Below are 23,108 nucleotides of genomic sequence, written 5' to 3' on the forward strand. Positions count from 1 at the left end.
TTACTGACATCTAAAACATGATAAAATTCCGCTAGACATTCGTGTAAGCAATAGATAATTCATAAATTGCCGCTAGGGGCGCTGTATACGTAGTTACGTATTTACTGACATCTAATACATGAAGAAATTTGCCGCTAGGGGCGCTGTCTATAATATTATATAGGCTTAACGGTGTGTTCTCTTATTTGAATTAGCGCCCACGTCACACTTCGAAGCGCCCCCAACGACGGAATTTACTATAAAACTCGGACGCCACTTGTCCAGATTTCTTTTCTCTCTGCGCCGGCGACCAGTCAACATCGTTCTTAGATCAGTTCCTCGTCATGCTGACATTCGAAGGCAACGTTGGATCATGGATTAACTAACGCTAGGGATTGTTCACTAACTGGGTTTCCCATGTAATACTATCGCCAACTACATGTTCCGAATTATTCCTTGATTCCACTCTTCATTCCCCTAATTTATTGGACCAAAACGGATGTAGATATAGCGCCATCTCTCGGCAAAATAAATCGTTTTTGCCCAATTTAGGCAGTATTTCAATTTTGACGTCAGAGACCACGTGATATTTGGTCCAATTTTCTTATAACTTCCTGTTAGGGATAGTAACTGCTGCTAGGGGGCGTTTGGAACATGCATGCGTTATCTTTTTGGGGGAACGAACTATCCCTAGCGTTAGTTAATCCATGGTTGGATGGAAAGCCACGTTTTACGCCGATGTTGGGACGTGACTCCAAGCTCTCCGCCATTGAATGTCCATTGGAACGTTGAAATCAACGGGGAAAGGTTAAGCCTAGTACGGTACGTGTGTTTAAGGCTTTCAATAATCCAAAGACATCCAGCTAGCATTTTATTATTTCATTTAATCTTTGAGTTTAAATTATTTAGGTAGAGTTAATTGTTAGTTAATTATGTTTATTTATTGAAAATTAAGTACAATATGAAGAAATTTCCAGACACGAGGTCAGTTAGACAAGGCTTAATTTAGAACATCTTAAATCAAGTACTTAGGGGAAATTCCTTATTTATTTTAAATAATAAACCTCGACTCTTTGCAAATTAGGTCTCATTTAACGGCGCGAAACTAAAATAAGTCTCTTGTATGATTTAACGACGCGAGATTAAGTTGCACTAGGGCTAGGCTAAACCTTTTAAAAAAAATTTATCCGGGCCTGGAACTAATCTCTAAGCTTTTACTTTATGCCGGCGTTTTAATTTAAGTTAATTTACGCGCAAAACTTCAAAAATACCATCGTTATTTTAAATATTTGAGATTTTAAAATATCTTTATGGCGGTATTTAATTAATTAAATAGTTTAGATTATGTAGTTTAAATTAAATAGGGTTAATTAATAGTAAATTATTGTAAATTAGTGCAAATTAAGTCCTTTTAATAATCCTAAAATGAGCCGTGAACGCGAAGTTAAGGCTTGAGATTCTTAATTTCTTCTTATGGGAATATTTTACTTAGCTCTTAAATTATTTTAATCTATGATTCCGTTTCCGTAAATCGTAATTTTGCTAGCCCTTTAATTCTGGTTCTTAAATTTTTCTTAAGGGAATATTTTATTTTTTTTTCTTAAATTATTTTAATCTAAGGTATTCTTTCCGTTAATTATTATTTTGCTAGGATCTTAAAGTAGCCCTTTAATTCCGATTTGATAATGGCTTAATATTTAGTGGTTTTTTATTTATGGGAATATTTAACGAAATATTCCTTCAATAATTTACGGAAACATTACCATAGATTAAAATATTTTTTGTTAGGACCCCTTTAATTCTTACTAGGCAATGACTTAATATTTGTTATTAATATAGTTTCATTTTTAGATGTGACTGATTTTCTTGGATATTCTGTTGCTGGTTATTCAGAGACGTTTCCTAGTAGATGATTTCAACCTTTGATAAACTCTGGAGTTCATCCGCTGTTAGAGATGCCCATTCTTGATGACATCTTCCATGGATGTTTTCAATCTGATGTGGCCTTGCAACCATTCTCAACAAATACTGGCGATGAACATAGCCGAATCTAGAAAAATTGAAATTTTTGTTACAATTGTATTTGCAACTACTTAATTTCTTTCTACGCGTTCAAACTTTAATTTACGTTACACTTTATATTATTTTTTGTTGAAAATTATTGTAAACACCCGATTTTTTTACTTTTTGTTCAATAAATTTTGCCTTAAACCACTTTTTTTGTTTTCTTAGAAATTATTTGATTAATAGGGAAGGTTTGAATTTTTTAGCTCTAAACAGATAGCCTATTTTTTGGGGACCCTCTTTTAAGCTTCTTTCAGCTTATATGAAAAATAAAAAGCTCATTGTTTTAAAATGGGAAAAAAATTTAAAAATAGCCTAAATTGTTTAAAAAAGTAATAAAAAAAGCCTAAAAAAGGGTCCAAAAATACTACCCTAAGTCCAGACCCTAAAAAATTCAAGCCATCCCTCTTATCGAAATTATTTCAAGAAAACAAATAACGTGAGCCAAGGTAAAATTTCTTTATTGAGAAAAAAACAATTGAGGTGTTTACAAAAATTTTCTACAAAAAAATATTTAAAGAGTTCCATAAATTAAAATTTGACCGCGTAAAATTGAAACGGGTAGGCTAGTTACCGATTAAATTTAAGAATAAAATTAAGTTAATTAGCGGAAAAACTTCCCGGTTCAATCAGTTTAAGGCCTCGTGTTTCGAAAATCCAAGAAAGATGTCATCTGGAATGAGGGTCCTTGACATCGGATGAACAAGTCTACTTGAAAACGTCTCTGAATGACCAGCAACAGATTATCCAAGAAAATCATTCGAGTCTAAAAATTAAAATAAATTAACAAATATTATGGCAATGCCTAATTGGAAATAAGTGCTACTTTAAGCCGAACAAAATAATAATTTACCGAAATAATCCAATATATTTAAATAATTAACGAAATACTGGCGATATATGGCTAAGAAATGTTTTTTAATAATCTAAGCTAAATTTCTTAAGCCTTGTTCAAATGTCTTAACCTCGTGGTCGTGGTTTTTTAATTTAAATTTAAAATTATTATTTAATAGACTGAATTTACGTAAATAATAATAATTAACTGCCTGTTTCATTAAAAGTACTGAATTTATTAAAACAATAAGCTAATTATTATTAAAAGGCTTACATTTGCTGCGCATTAAGAAGTTTGTTCATTCCAACATGGCCTGGCTAAATTGATTCCAAAAGAACATTCAATGGCGGATAAGAGCTCTAGATTCTGGATTTATTCCTTGACGGCGAAAAGGAAAATGGCTGATCGTCGGCGAAAGGCCTGATTTCCAAGAGCAGCGCATCAAACGATCTTGACTCCACGATGCCAATCAAAGAAAGAAATTTCGGACAGTTAGTTACTCTAGAACAGAGGTCTCTCCCGCAAGATTACAGCCTCAAGGCGTTAAAAGCAGACGACACTAATTGGTGTAAATTCAACCAAGGAGTAATACCGTTTTTCCGTTGGCCTATTCCATGGAGTAGTATTCTTGGAGCGAAAATGAAACTTTCCTTCTCGCTCCAAGAAAATTACTCCATGGAATAGGCCAACGGAAAAACGGTATTACTCCTTGGTTGAATTTACACCAATTAGTGTCGTCTGCTTTTAACGCCTTGAGGCTGTAATCTTGCGGGAGAGACCTTGGTTCTAGAGTAACTAACCGTCCGAAATTTCTTTCCATGATTGGCATCGTGGAGTCAAGATCGTTTGATGCGCTGCTCTTGGAAATCAGGCCTTTCGCCGACGATCAGCCATTTTCCTTTTCGCCGTCAAGGAATAAATCCAGAATCTAGAGCTCTTATCCGCCATTGAATGTTCTTTTGGAATCAATTTAGCCAGGCCATGTTGGAATGAACAAACTTCTTAATGCGCAGCAAATGTAAGCCTTTTAATAATAATTAGCTTATTGTTTTAATAAATTCAGTACTTTTAATGAAACAGGCAGTTAATTATTATTATTTACGTAAATTCAGTCTATTAAATAATAATTTTAAATTTAAATTAAAAAACCACGACCACGAGGTTAAGACATTTGAACAAGGCTTAAGAAATTTAGCTTAGATTATTAAAAAACATTTCTTAGCCATATATCGCCAGTATTTCGTTAATTATTTAAATATATTGGATTATTTCGGTAAATTATTATTTTGTTCGGCTTAAAGTAGCACTTATTTCCAATTAGGCATTGCCATAATATTTGTTAATTTATTTTAATTTTTAGACTCGAATGATTTTCTTGGATAATCTGTTGCTGGTCATTCAGAGACGTTTTCAAGTAGACTTGTTCATCCGATGTCAAGGACCCTCATTCCAGATGACATCTTTCTTGGATTTTCGAAACACGAGGCCTTAAACTGATTGAACCGGGAAGTTTTTCCGCTAATTAACTTAATTTTATTCTTAAATTTAATCGGTAACTAGCCTACCCGTTTCAATTTTACGCGGTCAAATTTTAATTTATGGAACTCTTTAAATATTTTTTTGTAGAAAATTTTTGTAAACACCTCAATTGTTTTTTTCTCAATAAAGAAATTTTACCTTGGCTCACGTTATTTGTTTTCTTGAAATAATTTCGATAAGAGGGATGGCTTGAATTTTTTAGGGTCTGGACTTAGGGTAGTATTTTTGGACCCTTTTTTAGGCTTTTTTTATTACTTTTTTAAACAATTTAGGCTATTTTTAAATTTTTTTCCCATTTTAAAACAATGAGCTTTTTATTTTTCATATAAGCTGAAAGAAGCTTAAAAGAGGGTCCCCAAAAAATAGGCTATCTGTTTAGAGCTAAAAAATTCAAACCTTCCCTATTAATCAAATAATTTCTAAGAAAACAAAAAAAGTGGTTTAAGGCAAAATTTATTGAACAAAAAGTAAAAAAATCGGGTGTTTACAATAATTTTCAACAAAAAATAATATAAAGTGTAACGTAAATTAAAGTTTGAACGCGTAGAAAGAAATTAAGTAGTTGCAAATACAATTGTAACAAAAATTTCAATTTTTCTAGATTCGGCTATGTTCATCGCCAGTATTTGTTGAGAATGGTTGCAAGGCCACATCAGATTGAAAACATCCATGGAAGATGTCATCAAGAATGGGCATCTCTAACAGCGGATGAACTCCAGAGTTTATCAAAGGTTGAAATCATCTACTAGGAAACGTCTCTGAATAACCAGCAACAGAATATCCAAGAAAATCAGTCACATCTAAAAATGAAACTATATTAATAACAAATATTAAGTCATTGCCTAGTAAGAATTAAAGGGGTCCTAACAAAAAATATTTTAATCTATGGTAATGTTTCCGTAAATTATTGAAGGAATATTTCGTTAAATATTCCCATAAATAAAAAACCACTAAATATTAAGCCATTATCAAATCGGAATTAAAGGGCTACTTTAAGATCCTAGCAAAATAATAATTAACGGAAAGAATACCTTAGATTAAAATAATTTAAGAAAAAAAAATAAAATATTCCCTTAAGAAAAATTTAAGAACCAGAATTAAAGGGCTAGCAAAATTACGATTTACGGAAACGGAATCATAGATTAAAATAATTTAAGAGCTAAGTAAAATATTCCCATAAGAAGAAATTAAGAATCTCAAGCCTTAACTTCGCGTTCACGGCTCATTTTAGGATTATTAAAAGGACTTAATTTGCACTAATTTACAATAATTTACTATTAATTAACCCTATTTAATTTAAACTACATAATCTAAACTATTTAATTAATTAAATACCGCCATAAAGATATTTTAAAATCTCAAATATTTAAAATAACGATGGTATTTTTGAAGTTTTGCGCGTAAATTAACTTAAATTAAAACGCCGGCATAAAGTAAAAGCTTAGAGATTAGTTCCAGGCCCGGATAAATTTTTTTTAAAAGGTTTAGCCTAGCCTTAGTGCAACTTAATCTCGCGTCGTTAAATCATACAAGAGACTTATTTTAGTTTCGCGCCGTTAAATGAGACCTAATTTGCAAAGAGTCGAGGTTTATTATTTAAAATAAATAAGGAATTTCCCCTAAGTACTTGATTTAAGATGTTCTAAATTAAGCCTTGTCTAACTGACCTCGTGTCTGGAAATTTCTTCATATTGTACTTAATTTTCAATAAATAAACATAATTAACTAACAATTAACTCTACCTAAATAATTTAAACTCAAAGATTAAATGAAATAATAAAATGCTAGCTGGATGTCTTTGGATTATTGAAAGCCTTAAACACACGTACCGTACTAGGCTTAACCTTTCCCCGTTGATTTCAACGTTCCAATGGACATTCAATGGCGGAGAGCTTGGAGTCACGTCCCAACATCGGCGTAAAGGCCCGTTCACACGATAGCGATTTGCCTTAACGGTACAGATTGTGCAGAAACACGGAACACACCTCCAACGTCCAAACGATAGTAATAAAGCTTGTGCAAACGGCATAAAAACATGTGCAAATCGACGGAGCACACGGCTTGGCCCCCGTCTACAGACACCAGCTTTGTTGTACACAAAGAGATTGCACGTGCTAACCCTTCGGAAGTGCGTTGCTTACGCATGCGCGAGTGCTAGTTTGCACGCTCTACTCTCGTCTTGGTCACACGCTCATTTTTAACCGCAAACGTCCTTGAACAAACCTAGTTGTGTCGGGAAACCCGAGCGTGTGGACGGAATGACGTTGGCTTGTGCAAATCGATTAGCGCGATTTGCGTAAACATTGCACTGCTGAAGAATTTGTTCGTGCAAACTCGGTTTGCACCGCGGCCAAACGACAGCGACCCTGACATATGTATAATTTGCGCAATACAACTGAAACACCCTTCTTGCGTCCACACGATGCTAATGTTTGTGCAAACGTCATTATTGGCTTTTCTGTTGCAGAGGTGCCATAACGTCCATGATCGCAAAATGTGCCCTAGTGATATGTTCTTATTATATGGTTTTCTCTATTCTTTATTATTGAAACGCAAGAGCCAGAAACGCCCACGAAGTAAATGGTGTAAAACATGGCTGCTACGTCGAAAAAGACATTCACATATACATTTAATGAACGATTTAAGAGAAGATCCTGATGACTGGCGTAGTTATCTCAGAATGGATGTCAACGCATATACTAAATTACTTCGTTTGGTGACACCTAAAATACAACGCCAAGATACTGTGATGCGCGAAGCCATATCTCCGCATGAAAGATTGAGCAGTACTTTACGCTTTCTAGCTACTGGAAGATCATACCGAGATCTACGATTTTCTACCGCGATTTCCCATCAGTCGTTATCTGCTATTATCCCGGACACATGTCGAGCCATCTTTATGGTTTTGCGAAAGCAATACATGAAGGTAAAACAACGTTTTAAGTTTGTTAAATCTTTATTTATTACATAGGCCTTGTGTGCAACATAGTAATCCAATTATTGTTCTGGGTGGTAATTAGTCACATAATCACCAATAGTTGCATGAGCAGCAACATAAGTTTCAATGCTATTCATAGTAGTCGCGGTTGTGGTATGGGTGTCTTGGGAGGGTGTTGCATGGATATCCATGTTCGACGGTATAGCGTTCACGAAGATTGGCTGAGTAGGGATTTGTAATGGCGTAGTATTGGTAGTTGGAATGTGAATGCAACAATTCCGCGACAGGGTTCCTAGGTCTCCTTCGAACAAAGCGTCGTTAATTAACTTTTCAGCAAATATACGTTGTTCCTTGGGCATGTTTCGAAGCTTATGTGCCACATTGCGTCCAAACACGTCATGCTGGTCCTCGGTTCTTGCTTCTGACAGCTTTTTACCAACCGTAGCTATAACATTGTCAATCTCTCGACCCCTTTTGTTATTATTTACGCGTCTGGGTGGTGCTGATGCACATTCGCTACTTGGAGTAGGGGGTAACAAGTCCAGGTCTTGCGGTGACGGATCCGTTGTGCAACTGCTGTTATTAGAGGATTGTGATGGCGGCCGATATTCCTGGTCTTGAGGCGATACCACTGACTCAATGGAGTTCTCATCCTGAAACATTTTAATTTCATTTTAGGTACCAACATCACAGGAAGAATGGAAGCAAATAGCGCACGACTTTGAAAGAAAGTGGAATTTTCCCCATTGCCTGGGTGCCGTAGATGGCAAACACGTTAAAATTATACCACCACCGCAAAGCGGTTCATACTTTTATAACTATAAAGGGTTCCATAGTATGGTGTTGATGGCAGTGGTTAATGCAAACTACGAGTTCATCATAGCAGAATTTGGTGTAAATGGCAGAATCTCGGATGGAGGTGTAATTGAGCAGACAATATTCCACAGAAAATTGAAAGCGAACTCGTTACACATTCCGGACCCAGAACAGCTAAATAACTCGAATAAAATACTCAATTATGTGTTCATAGGCGACGAAGCATTTGCTTTAACCCCTAACTTTTTGAAACCCTATAATCAAAGAGAGATTACAAATGAACGTACAATATATAACTATCGCCTATCAAGAGCAAGGCGTGTCGTCGAAAATGCTTTTGGTATATTAGCTGCTCGATTTCGTCTGTTTCATACTAGCATTAAATTACAACTTGAAAATATAGACGTTGCTGTTATGGCATGTTGTGTGCTTCATAACTTTCTAATAAGACATAATTCAACAAGCTACATGCCGGCTGGGAGCACAGATAAGGAAGACACTATTCGAGGGTCACTATCATTAGGTTTACGGACCACTGATGACAATCTTACTGACCTTCAGAGAGGACACTATAGAGCGATTGCTAATGATGCCAAGCAGAACAGAGAACAGTTCTTATTGTATGTTAACAATGAAGGAAGTGTTCCCTGGCAAAATTCGATTTGTAACATAACCAATTAAACAATGTAACAATGACATTACGAAAATAAATACTGGGTGCAAACAACACAACCCTGTTCCTTCTCTTACATGTGAAAGGGATTCTTCAAAGTTTGACACTGAAGGTCGAGCTATTTCTTGGTCGTCCAAAAAGTTGAATAACGAGTAATACCACAGCGTGGGTACATGTACTTCATCCGCGCCAGCTCCTGACTTTTGCGACTCCAAAACCTTCTTCTTTTCTTTGCGGTAAGAACTACGCAGTGAATTTATTTTCCTGATTACTGCGTCCCTGTCAGCGTCAGCCTCCACCTTTCATAAGTGCATTCAATCATAGTCACCGTTTTGAACAACATAATGCCATAATCATTATTTGAAACCACAATTCCCATTACTTATGTATTACGTACCTCCTTTAATTTGTTGACCATTGTAAGGTATGCTGCATGTTTCTTATTGCGGTCCGAATATTCTTTTGATTTTATTTTCCAAAGACATGGCAATGATTGGTATAATTCTATAAAGTCTGCTATAAATTGTTTTGATAAATTGCGTATATCAGACATATTTGAGCATTTGCGCAATAGTCCTCCACTTCGGCAAAAGGAAAAACCGACGATAATATTGCTACAACACTGCTACGGTGATACAAATCTGCCACCATGGAGCAATATTAACGAAAGCTATTTTCACTCCCACTCCAGTAATATTATTCGATGCGAAAATTAATGGCAATTGATCACTGTGTTTGCTTATTTCCGTTCCTGCTGAAGATACAACTTGTACAGTGTAACAAAGTACAGTTGATACTGTCCATATGCACACTCTTTACCGTGCAAGCCCATGTGCAAGCCGAGTTTGCACGTACTAATTCTTTGGTTACTCAAGCCGAGCTTGGCGGTTTGCACGACTATCCGTCGTCCCGTCTACACGCTTGGGCCTCCCGATACAAACCGGTTTGCACGACGAAGCGCGCGTTGAAGTGTGAGTGTGTGACCAGGCCTTTAAACGTGGCTTTCCATCCAACGTTGCCTTCGAATGTCAGCATGACGAGGAACTGATCTAAGAACGATGTTGACTGGTCGCCGGCGCAGAGAGAAAAGAAATCTGGACAAGTGGCGTCCGAGTTTTATAGTAAATTCCGTCGTTGGGGGCGCTTCGAAGTGTGACGTGGGCGCTAATTCAAATAAGAGAACACACCGTTAAGCCTATATAATATTATAGACAGCGCCCCTAGCGGCAAATTTCTTCATGTATTAGATGTCAGTAAATACGTAACTACGTATACAGCGCCCCTAGCGGCAATTTATGAATTATCTATTGCTTACACGAATGTCTAGCGGAATTTTATCATGTTTTAGATGTCAGTAAATACGTAACTACGTATACAGCGCCCCTAGCGGCAATTTATGAACTATATATTGCTTACACGAATGTCTAGCAGAATTTTATCATGTTTTAGATGTCAGTAAATACGTAACTACGTACACAGCGCCCCTAGCGTCAAATGTGTGAATTCTTAATTATCCGTTCAAAACTAGTGAAATAATAACAACACGTAGCCCCTAAGTTACCCACAATCCCAATCCCGTTTAAAATCGCTAACAAGTTTTTAGTGAGTAGCCCCCCGATGATTACTCGTAATCCAGACGCAACCATTAATCCCCATCCATTTTAAATCACCAATGAATCCCTATCCTTTTCTAAAGCGTAAATAAAAACCAGCGATAAAAGAAAATATTCATTAGTGAATAGCCCCTCGACGCGCTGCCTTTAACAGTGCTAAAGTGGTTACCGGGAACCTCTAATTAACCCATATTCCCAATCCTTTTCAACCTAATTAATCCCTTTTAAAATCATATATATGCCTGTAACTTTATTGACAAGAAAAGGAATAAAAAATTAGATTCATTAAATCGACGAACAATTTATTTATTCTATAGTACATTTATGAAGTATAAACAAAAGGAACAATTTATTTATTCTATAGTACATTTATGAAGTATAAACAAAAGGAACAATTTATTTATTCTATAGTACATTTATAAAGTATAAACAAAAGGAACAATTTATTTATTCTATAGTACATTTATGAAGTATAAACAAAAGTATATAGATATAAAAACAAAAAGTAAATTTCGTTGAACCTTGCTCGCGTCGTGTGATATGAGAAGCCCTCCTTTATAAATGAATGGCGTCGGCCCCGTCCTCTCTGCTTGGCATTGGGAAGAAGACGTCAATAGGCTCATAATGCAGCAGATGCTTGTATTTTTCTTTGAAATTAGAAAGTTAATTTTTAACTCATTATCGTCATAAACACTAGTATTAATACTTGGAATGCTTTAATTAGCAATTTAATTTTAAACTGAAACTCAATAACAAATATCAGGAGTTAAAGGGGCTGTTCGACCCTCCCCCTCCTTCTTTTTTACCCAACCGCAAAGCTAAGTTCTGTGAGGAAGACCGTCGTTTTCCCCACGAATATTTTAGCCCAAACACAATAAAACAGCTTAGACACACAATAAAACAGCATAAAACACAATAAAACAACATAAAACACAATAAAACAGCATAAAACACAAAAAAAAACACAAAAAACAGCATCAAACACAATAAAAAAGCATAAAACACAATAAGAGAGTATAAAACAAAATAAAACAGCATAAAACAAAATAAAACAGCATAAAACACAATAAGACAGCATAAAACAAAATAAAATAGCAAAGAACACCATAAACCACAATAAAACGACATAAAAACACAATAACACAACATAAAACACATTAAAACAGCATAAATACACATTAAACAGCATAAACACACATTAAACAGCATGAAAACACAATTAAAAAGCAAAAAAAAACAATAAAAGTTTAAAACACAAGAAAACAGCTTAAACACACAATAAAACAGCATAAAAACAAAATAAAACAGCATAAAACACAATAAAAAAGCATAGAACACAATAAAAAAGCATTGAACACAATAAAACAGCACAAAACACAATAAAACAGCTCAAAAACACATAAAACACAATAGAACAGCATAAAACCATGAATATGCAGCTCTATCATAGCCCCTTCTATCATGTCGATTTGGTTTGGGTGTTACCCTCCTAGCTTTGACGCGTTTTGCGTGGCTCTAATAGCCAATCACGAGACAAGAGGAAATGACGTTTCGAAATTACACACCCCCGGACTCCCCCTCCCTTCTCCCGCTCCTAACACTAGCAGACACGTGACTGCTGTCTCCTTTCGCTAAGCCCCGCCCAAACCTTATCGAGAGGTTAGACAGCGTAACGCAGCTGTATATTCATAGTTATATGGATTCATGATAAAACACAATAAAACAGCATAACTCACAATAAAACAGCATAAATCACAATAAAACAGATTAAACACACAATAAAACAGATTAAACACACAATAAAACAGCATAGAACACAATAAAACAGCATAAAACACAATACAATAGCATAAAACAACATAAAAACACAATAAAACAGCATAAACACTCATTAAATAGCATGAAAACACAATAAAACAGCATAAACACTCATTAAATAGCATGAAAACACAATAAAACAGCACAAACACACAATAAAACAGCATAAAACCACATTTAACAGAATAAAACACAATAAAACAGCATAAACACTCATTAAATAGCATGAAAACACAATAAAACAGCATAAACACTCATTAAATAGCATGAAAACACAATAAAACAGCACAAACACACAATAAAACAGCATAAAACCACATTTAACAGAATAAAACACAATAAAACAGCATAAAACCACATTTAACAGAATAAAACACAATAAAACAGCATAAAAACATAATACAACGTAGGCAGGCAATTTCACATGTATCTGAAACTAAGGCCTAGAGGTCCGTGCAGGCGTGCACTCGAGCTAAAAAAACTCGCGGATATTTTAAATCCTGAAGATCCTGAAGTTTTTTGTCTGTTGTCAGCACGGCACGCACAAGGCTAAGGTACATTGAGACCTAGCTTTGCACGTGCTGACAACTGATATGGTAACAGAGTATATACAGAGTGTATACTGTCGTTCGAGATAGGGAGTTGCCTATCCTATAGCGTGAAAACAAATTTCCTCACGCGCATTCTTTTATCCATGCTGCTACCAGAGAGGATCGAGTGGATTATGTTGTAATGTAAACCCCACTTTCGCAGTTCGCTATAGTCTGCTACCATGAACTTTCTAGTGACGTCACACCCTTCTATCTCTTACCTCCATTTTGGCGAAGTCGTCAGCTCAACCCCCATTGACGTCACGTCCCCGTAGCTCCTCCCCTCTCGATGGAAACGCGTCGTTCTCAGCCTCGTTTTCGAATCCATAAGAAAACTACGACGAATTAATTTTATGTGAAAGCAGTGGATTACGGCGTTCAAGGTTTTCTGGAACTTTCCATCGGATTCGGGAACTAAGTTATCGAAGGAACAATTTTCCAACACAGCTAAGCTTCGGCCGTCACAAGTCGTAACTCGTTGAGTTCAGTTCATTCCTCGTGCTTTCTTATTAGGAGGGACTCGGAGTCCTTGTGCATTGTGAGAACAAAACTGTACTTGATTTTAGAGTCTTGACGTGTTTTACGGATCTCTTTGTATAAAATCCTACCAAAATTTTCGCGAGAACTTTATTTATTAAATATAAATCTGTTCTTCCCACCCAGACAGTCACAAAGTGGTAAGCAGTTTTACTATAGATAGTTTTTTAAAATTTTCAATACTTGTAGGCCTAAAAATGTAAAGCAATCTCTCTCTACACAAAGGTTACGTTTTAGGCCTAATATTATATCACGTATTAAATTAATAAATTATTAATATTAATTAATAAATGCGTAAAAATTAAACCTAAAAAAATTCTTAATGCTAAAATTTTCTAGTTTACAAAATTAAATTGTTTGTATAAATCTTAGAATTATGGTTAAAGAAACCACATACTACGATTTACTGTGTGTAAAACCAAGCGCTACTCCTGATGAACTCAAGAAAGCCTATAGAAAACTAGCGCTAAAGTATCATCCTGATAAAAACCCAACTGAGGGTGAAAAGGTAGGTTTCCTTTTAGTGAAATACCTATAACTTTAATGCTAAAAATCTTGTCTTATAGTTTAAACAAATTTCACAAGCGTATGAAGTTTTATCAAATCCCGACAAAAGAAAAATCTACGATGAAGGTGGCGAACAAGCCATTAAAGAGGGACCCTCTAGTGGTCCTGGCTTTTCATCCCCTATGGACATATTTGACATGTTTTTCGGGGGAGGAGGAAGTAGCGGAATGCGCCGGGAAAGAAGGGGAAAGCACGTTGTTCATCAGTTGGGTGTTACGCTAGAAGAGCTCTATAATGGCAGTGTCAGGAAATTAGCCATTCAAAAGAACGTGATTTGTAGCAAATGTGAAGGTATGAAAATTTTGATTACTAGATGGGCAATTGAATTAAGATAATGAAATTGAAGTACTACGATTATTGAAATATAAATTAATTAAAACTCATGTGAAATCTATTTTAGGTAGGGGAGGTAAAAAAGGGGCTGTAGAAACTTGTCCGACGTGCCGAGGTGTCGGCATGCAAATGAAAATCCAACAATTGGGGCCAGGAATGGTTCAACAAATTCAAACCATGTGTAGTGAATGTCAGGGTCAAGGAGAACGAATTAATCCCAAAGATAAATGCAAAACTTGTCAAGGACGAAAGGTCATTCGTGATCGAAAATTATTGGAAGTTCATATTGACAAAGGTAGGTATTACCGAGAGATTCAACAGTATAGAGTGCTGTCAGTTGTGACGTCAGATCCAAGGTTAAACGTCACGAGTGCTGCCTTTAGCAATGGGTGGCTATGACAGTTACCGTTTTTTTCTTTATGGGAAAACAGCATGCGGCGCTTCTGACAGCACTCAGAAGGTTTTGACTCTTTTGAGTAATAATTGTTTATTTTAACAATAAGGTATGGATGATGGACAAAAAATAACATTCGCTAACGAAGGCAACCAAGAACCGGGCTTAGAAGCTGGTGATATAATAATTGTACTAGAGGAAAAAGAGCACGAACTTTTCAAACGATCTGGTGTTGATCTCATTATGAGGCAAGAACTTACGCTAACGGAAGCCTTGTGCGGTTTCCAAAAGGTCATCAAGACCCTAGATAATAGAAATTTGCTAATAACCGCTATTCCAGGTACTACTAGAGTTAATTTAATTTAATTAATTTCATTATTCATAAACTTGTAATCGTTTACAACTAACAAATTATTCTTTTCAGGGGAAGTGATTAAGCACGGAGCCATCAAATACATTCGTAACGAGGGAATGCCCCAATACAAAAACCCTTTTGAAAAGGGCAGACTTATCATTGAATTTGTTGTCAATTTCCCTGAGAAAATGGATCAAACTAATATAGTGAAACTTGAAGATTTATTGCCACCAAGACCCCAAACGGAATTACCAATGGAGGCGGAAGAGGTTTGTATTACTTGGGACCTTGTTTGTTCGGTGACGGGGATGTTTACTTACCTAAATCATCTCATATTCATCTTGCTTCCATTCAGGTTACTTTGGCAGATATTGACCCAAGTGATCATAGTAGTAGACATCATTATAGGCAAGCCTACGATGAAGACGAAGATATGCATGGACAACGTGGAGGAGTTCAATGTCAAACTCATTAAGCAAAAAACCCAATTTTTAGAAAAATAAAACCGAAAAAAAATTATATCCAAACTTAAAATTCAGTATTTAATAATTAATATTCGAGTAGGATTTAAATTTAAACTAAAGAAAGAGTTCATTGTTTTTTGTTTTTTTACCTTGAATCATGTTAACCTTGTGACAACACGCACTTTAGTTCCATTTCTTCCATTATGCTAAAATTTGCAATGAAATATTTATATGTAAAACTAAATTTTCTTTTTTTTTTCCCAAAATCTAGTTGAGAAAAAAATAAAATTAATAAAACCAAAATTTCTATGGCTTAAAAGTTGTTTTTAATCATTTTCATGTTCAATTCCTAAATGCTTATTTGTTAAAATGTCAAATTTGGGTTGGGTTACAATTGCTTGGTACACATTGTCAATTGTTACCTCATTCGAATATCTGCATGAGGAAGTTGTATTTATTTATTATTAGAAGTGGTAAGAGACTTAAGACCTGTAGCTTTTCTAAAGAAAGAAGAGATCAGTTGTGTGCGAGTACTCGGTACTTGATATTGAGATACTCGTGAAGTTCGCGTACTCGATATTGAGATACTCGTGAAGTTCGCGTACTCGATATTGAGATACTCGTGAAGTTCGGGTACTCGATTGGATACTCGTTGCGTTCGCGTATTCGATTGGATACTCGTTAAGTTTGTGTACTCGATTGGATACTCGTTACGTTCGCGTATTCAATTGGATACTCGTTACGTTCGCGTATTCAATTGGATACTCGTTACGTTCGCGTATTCGATTGGATACTCGTTTAGTTCGCGTATTCGATTGGATACTCGTTACGTTCGCGTTTTCGATTGGATACTCGTCAAGTTCGCGTATTCGATTGGATACTCGTTCCGTTCGCGTATTCGATTGGATACTCGTTCCGTTCGCGTATTCGATTGGATACTCGTCAAGTTCGCGTACTCGGTTGTAATTGTATACTCGTCAAGTTCGAGTACTCTATTGGATACTCGTTAAGTTCGAGTACTTGGTAAAAAGTTTAAAACCATATTGAAACTTAATACTCTAAAAATACTCGGAAAGAATTTTTGATACTATACTCGGTCTGAAAAAACGGGACTCGCACACCACTTGAAGAGATCTGAAACAGATTCTTATTTCAGATCTCTTCCTCATTTAAAACAAAACTTACAATTTCCTTGTTCGTGTTTCAGCTGCATTCAATAAGGCACAGCGAACTATATCTGTCATAAATTCTTTACAAACCTAGATGCAAAAAAAAACCAGTCAAATCAATGTTAAATGACATAAAACGAGATCAAAGAACCAAACTCACGGCAATATAAATTTCTCTTATTTCTTCTGGTTCTTCTATCGATTTATCCAGAAGTAACTCCTTCATTAACTTGGACTCTTCGTGACTTGGTTTTAGTCGCTTCCTGTTAGGGTTAACTTCAGTATTGTTGATAACATCAATTATTTGCACATCATCTTTATCATCTTCCTGAGTTTCAACGTCTTTTGACATTTTTTCTTCAAGTTCAGCTAAAATCTCGGCAGCGTTTATAAGTGGAGCTTCTAATCTCTTAACAGACTGTTCTTCAACTATAACTGATTTCTCTGAAGGAACGGGCTCATCTAATTAATGGGTTAATTAATTGAAGATTAACAAGGATAACATAGAAGTGACACTGGATATCCTCTCTTTGACTTTTTATCTAGAATAACTCACAGAAAGGGGGGATAAAGCTAGTTGCCCGGCACCATTGTAGAATTTTTTTCGTTGACCATACTTCTTTGACCCAAGCTTTATCGCAATTTTTTAAAATATCATCCATAACTCTTTCAATCGTTCTGGCTCGTAACCATTCAGACGCGCGTTGTTTTCCCACATTCCACGAGTTAAATATCTCCCAAGTTTCAGCGCAATAAGGATAATATGGTTTTTCTTTACAATAATAAAATTGAAGTTAATTCAATTTCAATTATAAATAAATAACAGCGGGTTTCAGAGAATAACAAAATAACTCCTTTACCATAACATAATGGAAAATATTTAACCAAATCAAGCATGAAATCATTCATGCTATCATAATCTGATAATCTAATAAGAAAAATCGTAATTTAAGCTCAATATCTTTATTATTTTAATACTAATGTTTGGATGCTTGCTAACGTTACACACTCAGTGGTGTGCGAGTACTCGTTAAGTTCTAGCATCAAGCCGGGTACTCGTTAAGTCCGAGTATCGAGCCGCGTACTCGTTAAGTTCGAGTATAGAGCCGGGTACTCGTTAAGTTAGAGTATCGAGCCGGGTACTCGTTAAGTTCGAGTATCAAGCCGGGTACTCGTTAAGTTCGAGTATCAAGCCGGGTACTCGTTAAGTTCGAGTATCAAGCCGGGTACTCGTTAAGTTCGAGTATCAAGCCGGGTAGTCGTTAAGTTCGAGTATAGAGCCGGGTAGTCGTTAAGTTCGAGTGTCAAGCCGGGTACTCGTTAAGTTCGAGTGTCAAGCCGGGTACTCGTTAAGTTCGAGTATCGAGCCGGGTACTCGTTAAGTTCGAGTATCGAGCCGGGTACTCGTGAAGTTCGAGTATCAAGCCGGGTAGTCGTTAAGTTCGAGTATAGAGCCGGGTAGTCGTTAAGTTCGAGTGTCAAGCCGGGTACTCGTTAAGTTCGAGTGTCAAGCCGGGTACTCGTTAAGTTCGAGTATCAAGCCGGGTACTCGTTAAGTTCGGAGTATCGAGCCCAGTACTCGCCTCAATAACAATATATTGAAGTACTCGAGAAAGGTTCGAGTAGCTTTTTAACTTCTTAAATACTCGAATCCAAGGCTAATAACTTTAGCAGACGATGTGCTCATTAGTACCTCCTGTTTAACACTTAATTGTTCACTAACAATCTTTTAAACTTGTTAGGTATTAAATAACTGAACATCTTCGTTATTTTCTAGAAATTTACTCGATTAATACTCGACAAGTAAATATTTGGGACTCAAAAAAACAAAATTAGACCCAATCTAAATACTCTATACTCGAAAGAATTATTGATACTCTTCTCAATACTCAATATGCATTTTTTTTTAAATTGACTCAACTGGAAACTGAAAAAACGGACTCGCACACAACTGTTGCAAATACCCAAACCTTTTCCCAATATACCTCGGCATAAATCGCTCTTTTACTAATTTCTTATGTTCAGCCTCTTTGGCTTTCCACGTTATAACCACCACATTTGAATCACTAGGTTTCGGTACATTGGAAGGTGTTGAAATAACAGATTTCTTTAAGAGACTAACGGGTTTGGCAATAGGCTTATTCTTGGGATAAAGAATGTATCGGATTTGATTTGGGTCTGCATTAGGTCTAATCATGACTATTCTGTAAGTCTGTTGCGTTTGAGGATTTTTCTTTAGAAGCGAAACTGCTCCGGGAGCTGTAATTCTTGGCAATAGCATTTGGACATTGGGTACAAGTTTGGGTTTAATGTCGGCCTGTTCCGTTGCTATGGGTGTTGTAGTTAATTCTTGTTTAATTTGGGTTTCATTTAAAATAGCGGAAGAAGACGGAGTTTTATTAGCAATTATCAAATCTGATTCTTGATTATCAACTGATATTGGTAAGATTTTTGGCGCGGAATTTTTGGGAACGGTTACAGTGAGGTATAATGATACATCTGAAATCTAAAATATTAAATTGGATTAGTTAAATCAAAGTTAAAGATAGATTTTATTTGAGTGTACGAACAGTTTCACCACCCATAGTTTGAAGACCAGTAAAAGTTTGATCCAACTGTGAAATTTACCAGTTTTTTTTTGATTAATAAAGAATCAAGAAGCGATATCTAGTTTACTAGGGAGAAGGTATTGATTCGCCACATTTATAATCTAGCTTTATTTCCAGTCCAAACGTATAGTAGGTCCGGAGTTAATCCCCGCCGCCTCTAAATAACCACCAGAATCTCATTGGTTCTTGAAAACTCACGTCAGCGCGACGCGAATGACGAAAATTACGTATTTTCCGACTGAGGAGAGGCTGCGAAATAGCCCGGCCTCTTTTTACGTCCCCCCTTTGTATTTTGAAAGGAGGACTGGGACTATGACGCGCGAATACTTAGGCATCTTATACACCTTCTCCCTAATAAACTAGATATCACTTCTTGAAAGAATACTTGAGTGACTTGGAATTTTGTTCAAGGTTTTTAGTCCTGGATAGATATTTAAAAATAAAACTAACTTTTAAATTATGTATTATATCAACTGGCTTGTTTTGAGCATCTTGAAAATGAATTTGTATCCTAATAGGAAATTCACCCCAACCACGTCGGCATAAATAAAATGGTGGGTCCCTAAACATTATACATATTTAAGTTGAAAGGTTAAAAGTACTTAAAAACCTTAATTAGAAGCTAATAACTTGAAGAAAACCATTCAAGTGAGATATCATCATATAAAGTAGCAGTTTTACCCTTCATTTTATAAACCCATAAGTTTATCATGCCTCTAAGTAGAGAAATGGCTGCTACTCCTATGGCAATAGTGTTTGTCTGGCTCACTTTAATGAAACCCTATACTCTCTCCGTATCATTTATCACCTCAACTTCAATACAAAATTGTGCTGCCTAGCCTAGCGTTTCTTTTATCCCTTTTAGAATGTTTCAGGACTGAAACCGCCTCTATCTCACGAGAGAGAGAGAGAGAGAGAGAGAGAGAGAGAGAGGAGGATTTTGGGGTTGCTTAAGTAAAATTCGTTCCCCCCAATGCCTGCCTATAGAGAGAGAGGGATTTTGGGGTTGCTCAAGTAAAATTCGTTCCCCCCAATGCCTGCCTATACGCGCCGAGGATTGAGAGGTAAAGTAGCAAGCAGCGCCTCTAGCGGATTGAATTGAAAACTCTTGGCGGGAAATTCGCGAATGTTAGATTGGCAATTTAAAGATGGGGAGCGCTACAATTGTAAAATACGTCGGATTTTTAGCATTAGAAGGTTTACAAAATTATTTTAGGGATTCTACTCTTCGAATAGTCTAAAATCTAATAAAAAATGAATATATTTTTAACGTAAACAGATACTAGTAATAAAAACGAAATACCGTAGTCACTGGAGAGTGTACAAGGGAAACTTCTGTAACCAAGCAAGTTTATGATATTACCATCTATGTAAGTGTTCGAATTAAATAAATATGTTTAGGCTGTGAGTTAATTAAATTAACTAGCAAGTGATTCTAGACAGACACATTTTTGAGGTTAACTGTACTGTATTTGGGAATTTGGGTGCTGGGATTGGATAAGATAGTCTAAAAAGTTACTTTTTCTCTTTAAGCGCGTTAATCCATTCATTTATTTTAACGCAATGAATTCTAGAATTTCGAAAACTGTTAAAATTTCACCCTTTCTGTGAAATTTCAGTAATAATTCCTACAACTAACTACACAACAAGCCTATGGCTTCATTCAAAGACGCGGTCATTTTCCCGCCAATTTGTTCTTCTAAAATCCGCTAGGTGGCGAACGCGGCGCCTCGCTTGGCGCGTATAGAGAGAGAGGGATTTTGGGGTTGCTCAAGTAAAATTCATTCCCCCCAATGCCTTCCTATAGAGAGAGAGGGATTTTGGGGTTGCTCAAGTAAAATTCATTCCCCCCAATGCCTGCCTATAGAGAGAGAGGGATTTTGGGGTTGCTCAAGTAAAATTCGTCCCCCCCCCCCAACGCCTGCCTATATGAAACGTAAAAATCTCCTTTATCCCATTGGATGATTTTTTTTTCACGTGACCCATTTAGTAATCGTCTCGACCGCTTGGTGGCTGCACCGCGACAGAAATTTCAAAATTTTCTCTCCTCGGATCTTAGCGCTATACGAGTTCTGGCGTCACAGTAGCCTACCTAAGATGCCCAGTTGTAACCCATATTTGTATACTTAAGAGGCATGATAAACTTATGATTAACCTTATATAGCTCATATGAATAGAAATGTTTTCCTTCAAATTAATGGTTCACATTAACATTTGTAGCTAATTGTTTCTTACCTAAGTTCAACCAAATCATTTGGTTTGTAACTTGGATGCAAGAATATTATAACTTTCTTGACAATACTCTTTACATCGAGTTTTTCATTTTTTAATCTAACGTAAACCATCCATTTGTGCGTAGTTTGATCATTTTGAGATTGTTCAATTGGTGGAATGTATCTGAGGTTTATAATTAGTTAAATTCGTGCTTAAAAAAACACTTTTTAAACTCCTACTTTGAAATATTTCCAACTACGATAGTTATGTTTTTCTTAACTTTTTGAGTGTTGGTCAAAATTGTTTCTTCTATTTCATTCTGTTTAATTTTGGCCTCATTAATATAGTTACGTTTAATTTAATAATTTGTTAATTTAATTCTTACAGGAACAATTTGGTTATTTAATTCTATTTCAGGTTCAGTTTCCTTTGGTTCAATTTTAACTCTACACATTGAGTAGTCGTGATCAAGATTCAAGATCTCCGTGTATGATTCACACGGAGCTTTGCCTAAATAACGTTTTGTGGTTGGGTGTATCCATGATTCCTGCTCAGTTAAATTGCTTGTTTGACTTGAGTCTATTTGTTCTCCGAGATAAAACTTTGAAACTATACATGTTCTAAGATGGTCTAATAAATAATGTGTTTCTTGTATGTTCTATTAGAATAATTGTTTTAAGTTTTAGTTTAATTTAATACTTCTTGGTTCATATTATTAATTAATTTAAATCCTAACTTTTTCAATTAAATATAATTCCTCCTCCTTTATTTCAATTTCTTTGTCAAACTGTGCGTTAATGACTGATTGTATCTTCTTGATTGTGGCTTCTTTTGCTATTGTACCACAATAATAACGCAACTCTTGGCTTCATCAACTTTATGTGAATATGTAAAAATTACTTACCATCGTTTTTAATTACTGACAAATGATTGTCTTGCTGATTTACACGAATGTCTTCATAATCTGGGTCTCTTTCTCCACATGTCTTTTCCATTTCCTCAGTATTCCACTAAGCCTTGGCTATGTCATATGAAAGTTTAGTTTAAATCCTCTACAGATTCAATTTCAATCAAATTTCAGATATTTTAATTACACCACTAGTTAAATAATCTATAATTATAAATATTTGCTGAAATTAATGTAAATATTTCCTGTAAAATAATACGTAAATAACGAAACATTCAATGTCACACTCACTGTCGATAATAAGCAGACGACACAACAACAAGAACTTCAAGACAGGGCCGGAAATAAGCACAGGACACTGGACGTTGTCCAATAAAATTTTAAAATGACCCATAATTTTTTTAAAAACTAAGGGGGTGCCTGGACAGTTTGACCAATAAATTTTTTTAAGCTTTGATAGCTTAACTATGGAGATGCGACACTATTTTTGCACACTCCAGTGGACAATGTCCTATAAGTTTTCAAATCAAACAGGGGGTCACTGGACACATGTCCTATTACAAATTTTTCTTATTTCTGGCCCTGAGAATGAATCTATGATTGAATGAATCAGGCTGGGAAATAAGGATTTTTTTAAACTGGACATGTGGCCAGTAGAGCCCGAGCTATTCAATTAAAAAAAACGGGACTACTG

The 23,108-nt window shown here is 35.8% G+C and overlaps 3 protein-coding genes and 2 long non-coding RNA genes across 8 annotated transcripts; 2 read left to right on the forward strand and 3 right to left on the reverse strand.

The window, feature by feature from the left end:
• Positions 1 to 898: 898 nt before the first annotated feature.
• On the reverse strand, positions 899 to 3,387 carry LOC149690316 (uncharacterized). Its single transcript, XR_016383681.1, has 3 exons — positions 3,152 to 3,387; positions 2,618 to 2,809; positions 899 to 2,029 (listed from the first exon to the last, which is right to left on the reverse strand). It is a non-coding gene; the product is annotated as an uncharacterized LOC149690316 (long non-coding RNA).
• Positions 3,388 to 3,649: 262 nt separating this feature from the next.
• Positions 3,650 to 6,149, forward strand: LOC149690317 (uncharacterized). Its single transcript, XR_016383682.1, has 3 exons — positions 3,650 to 3,896; positions 4,239 to 4,430; positions 5,019 to 6,149. It is a non-coding gene; the product is annotated as an uncharacterized LOC149690317 (long non-coding RNA).
• A 1,205-nt stretch (positions 6,150 to 7,354) lies between these two features.
• LOC149690318 (uncharacterized) lies at positions 7,355 to 9,835 on the reverse strand. Of its 2 annotated transcripts, none has more exons than XM_089869829.1 (4): positions 9,664 to 9,835; positions 9,242 to 9,595; positions 8,922 to 9,143; positions 7,355 to 8,008 (listed from the first exon to the last, which is right to left on the reverse strand). In XM_089869829.1, exons 2-4 carry the CDS (start codon positions 9,395 to 9,397, stop codon positions 7,415 to 7,417), a joined length of 972 nt encoding a protein of 323 aa, XP_089725955.1. In that variant the 5' UTR covers positions 9,398 to 9,595; positions 9,664 to 9,835; the 3' UTR covers positions 7,355 to 7,414. The 2 variants fall into 2 exon arrangements, with proteins under 2 accessions (XP_089725955.1, XP_089725956.1); XM_089869830.1 differs by having other exon boundaries at positions 9,242 to 9,598.
• An 898-nt stretch (positions 9,836 to 10,733) lies between these two features.
• Positions 10,734 to 22,742, reverse strand: D12 (YEATS domain containing 2 homolog D12). 3 transcript variants are annotated; one of them, XM_089869833.1, is made up of 15 exons: positions 22,706 to 22,742; positions 22,412 to 22,618; positions 22,244 to 22,341; positions 21,893 to 22,165; positions 21,747 to 21,826; positions 21,529 to 21,690; positions 19,744 to 19,855; positions 19,255 to 19,299; positions 18,670 to 19,190; positions 17,545 to 17,612; positions 17,241 to 17,456; positions 16,845 to 17,146; positions 16,701 to 16,774; positions 13,087 to 15,950; positions 10,734 to 11,104 (listed from the first exon to the last, which is right to left on the reverse strand). In XM_089869833.1, the coding sequence occupies exons 2-14, from the start codon at positions 22,500 to 22,502 to the stop codon at positions 15,842 to 15,844; spliced, it is 2,151 nt and encodes a 716-aa protein (XP_089725959.1). In that variant the 5' UTR covers positions 22,503 to 22,618; positions 22,706 to 22,742; the 3' UTR covers positions 10,734 to 11,104; positions 13,087 to 15,841. The 3 variants fall into 3 exon arrangements, with proteins under 3 accessions (XP_089725959.1, XP_089725957.1, XP_089725958.1); XM_089869831.1 differs by having other exon boundaries at positions 22,412 to 22,637; positions 22,706 to 22,725; XM_089869832.1 differs by lacking the exon at positions 22,706 to 22,742 and having other exon boundaries at positions 22,412 to 22,663.
• On the forward strand, positions 13,402 to 15,818 carry Droj2 (DnaJ heat shock protein family (Hsp40) member A4-like). The gene is made up of 7 exons (XM_089869834.1): positions 13,402 to 13,542; positions 13,775 to 13,910; positions 13,969 to 14,260; positions 14,370 to 14,597; positions 14,806 to 15,036; positions 15,121 to 15,320; positions 15,407 to 15,818. Exons 2-7 carry the CDS (start codon positions 13,779 to 13,781, stop codon positions 15,524 to 15,526), a joined length of 1,203 nt encoding a protein of 400 aa, XP_089725960.1. The 5' UTR covers positions 13,402 to 13,542; positions 13,775 to 13,778; the 3' UTR covers positions 15,527 to 15,818.
• Positions 22,743 to 23,108: the final 366 nt, after the last annotated feature.

The sequence above is a fragment of the Phalangium opilio genome, unplaced genomic scaffold, assembly GCF_054372755.1.
Source record: "Phalangium opilio isolate 3A_F unplaced genomic scaffold, DU_Popi_V2 ptg000031l_1, whole genome shotgun sequence".
NCBI lineage: Eukaryota > Metazoa > Arthropoda > Arachnida > Opiliones > Phalangiidae > Phalangium > Phalangium opilio.

What these genes read in the sequence shown, in the direction of transcription:
- D12 (XM_089869833.1), bottom strand. Translation starts at nt 22,502, where the DNA reads ATGGAAAAGACATGTGGAGAAAGAGACCCAGATTATGAAGACATTCGT. An exon ending in AATGATTTGGTTGAACTTAG is followed by an intron (nt 19,856 to 21,528) that starts GTAAGAAACAAT and finishes TATAATGTTTAG; the next exon opens with GGACCCACCATTTTATTTAT. An exon ending in AAAGAGCGATTTATGCCGAG is followed by an intron (nt 17,613 to 18,669) that starts GTATATTGGGAA and finishes TTTTCTTATTAG; the next exon opens with ATTATCAGATTATGATAGCA.
- LOC149690318 (XM_089869829.1), bottom strand. Translation starts at nt 9,397, where the DNA reads ATGTCTGATATACGCAATTTATCAAAACAATTTATAGCAGACTTTATA. An exon ending in TGGTCAACAAATTAAAGGAG is followed by an intron (nt 9,144 to 9,241) that starts GTACGTAATACA and finishes CACTTATGAAAG; the next exon opens with GTGGAGGCTGACGCTGACAG. An exon ending in TTGAAGAATCCCTTTCACAT is followed by an intron (nt 8,009 to 8,921) that starts GTAAGAGAAGGA and finishes AAAATGTTTCAG; the next exon opens with GATGAGAACTCCATTGAGTC.
- Droj2 (XM_089869834.1), top strand. Translation starts at nt 13,779, where the DNA reads ATGGTTAAAGAAACCACATACTACGATTTACTGTGTGTAAAACCAAGC. An exon ending in GATTTGTAGCAAATGTGAAG is followed by an intron (nt 14,261 to 14,369) that starts GTATGAAAATTT and finishes AATCTATTTTAG; the next exon opens with GTAGGGGAGGTAAAAAAGGG. An exon ending in GCTAATAACCGCTATTCCAG is followed by an intron (nt 15,037 to 15,120) that starts GTACTACTAGAG and finishes TATTCTTTTCAG; the next exon opens with GGGAAGTGATTAAGCACGGA.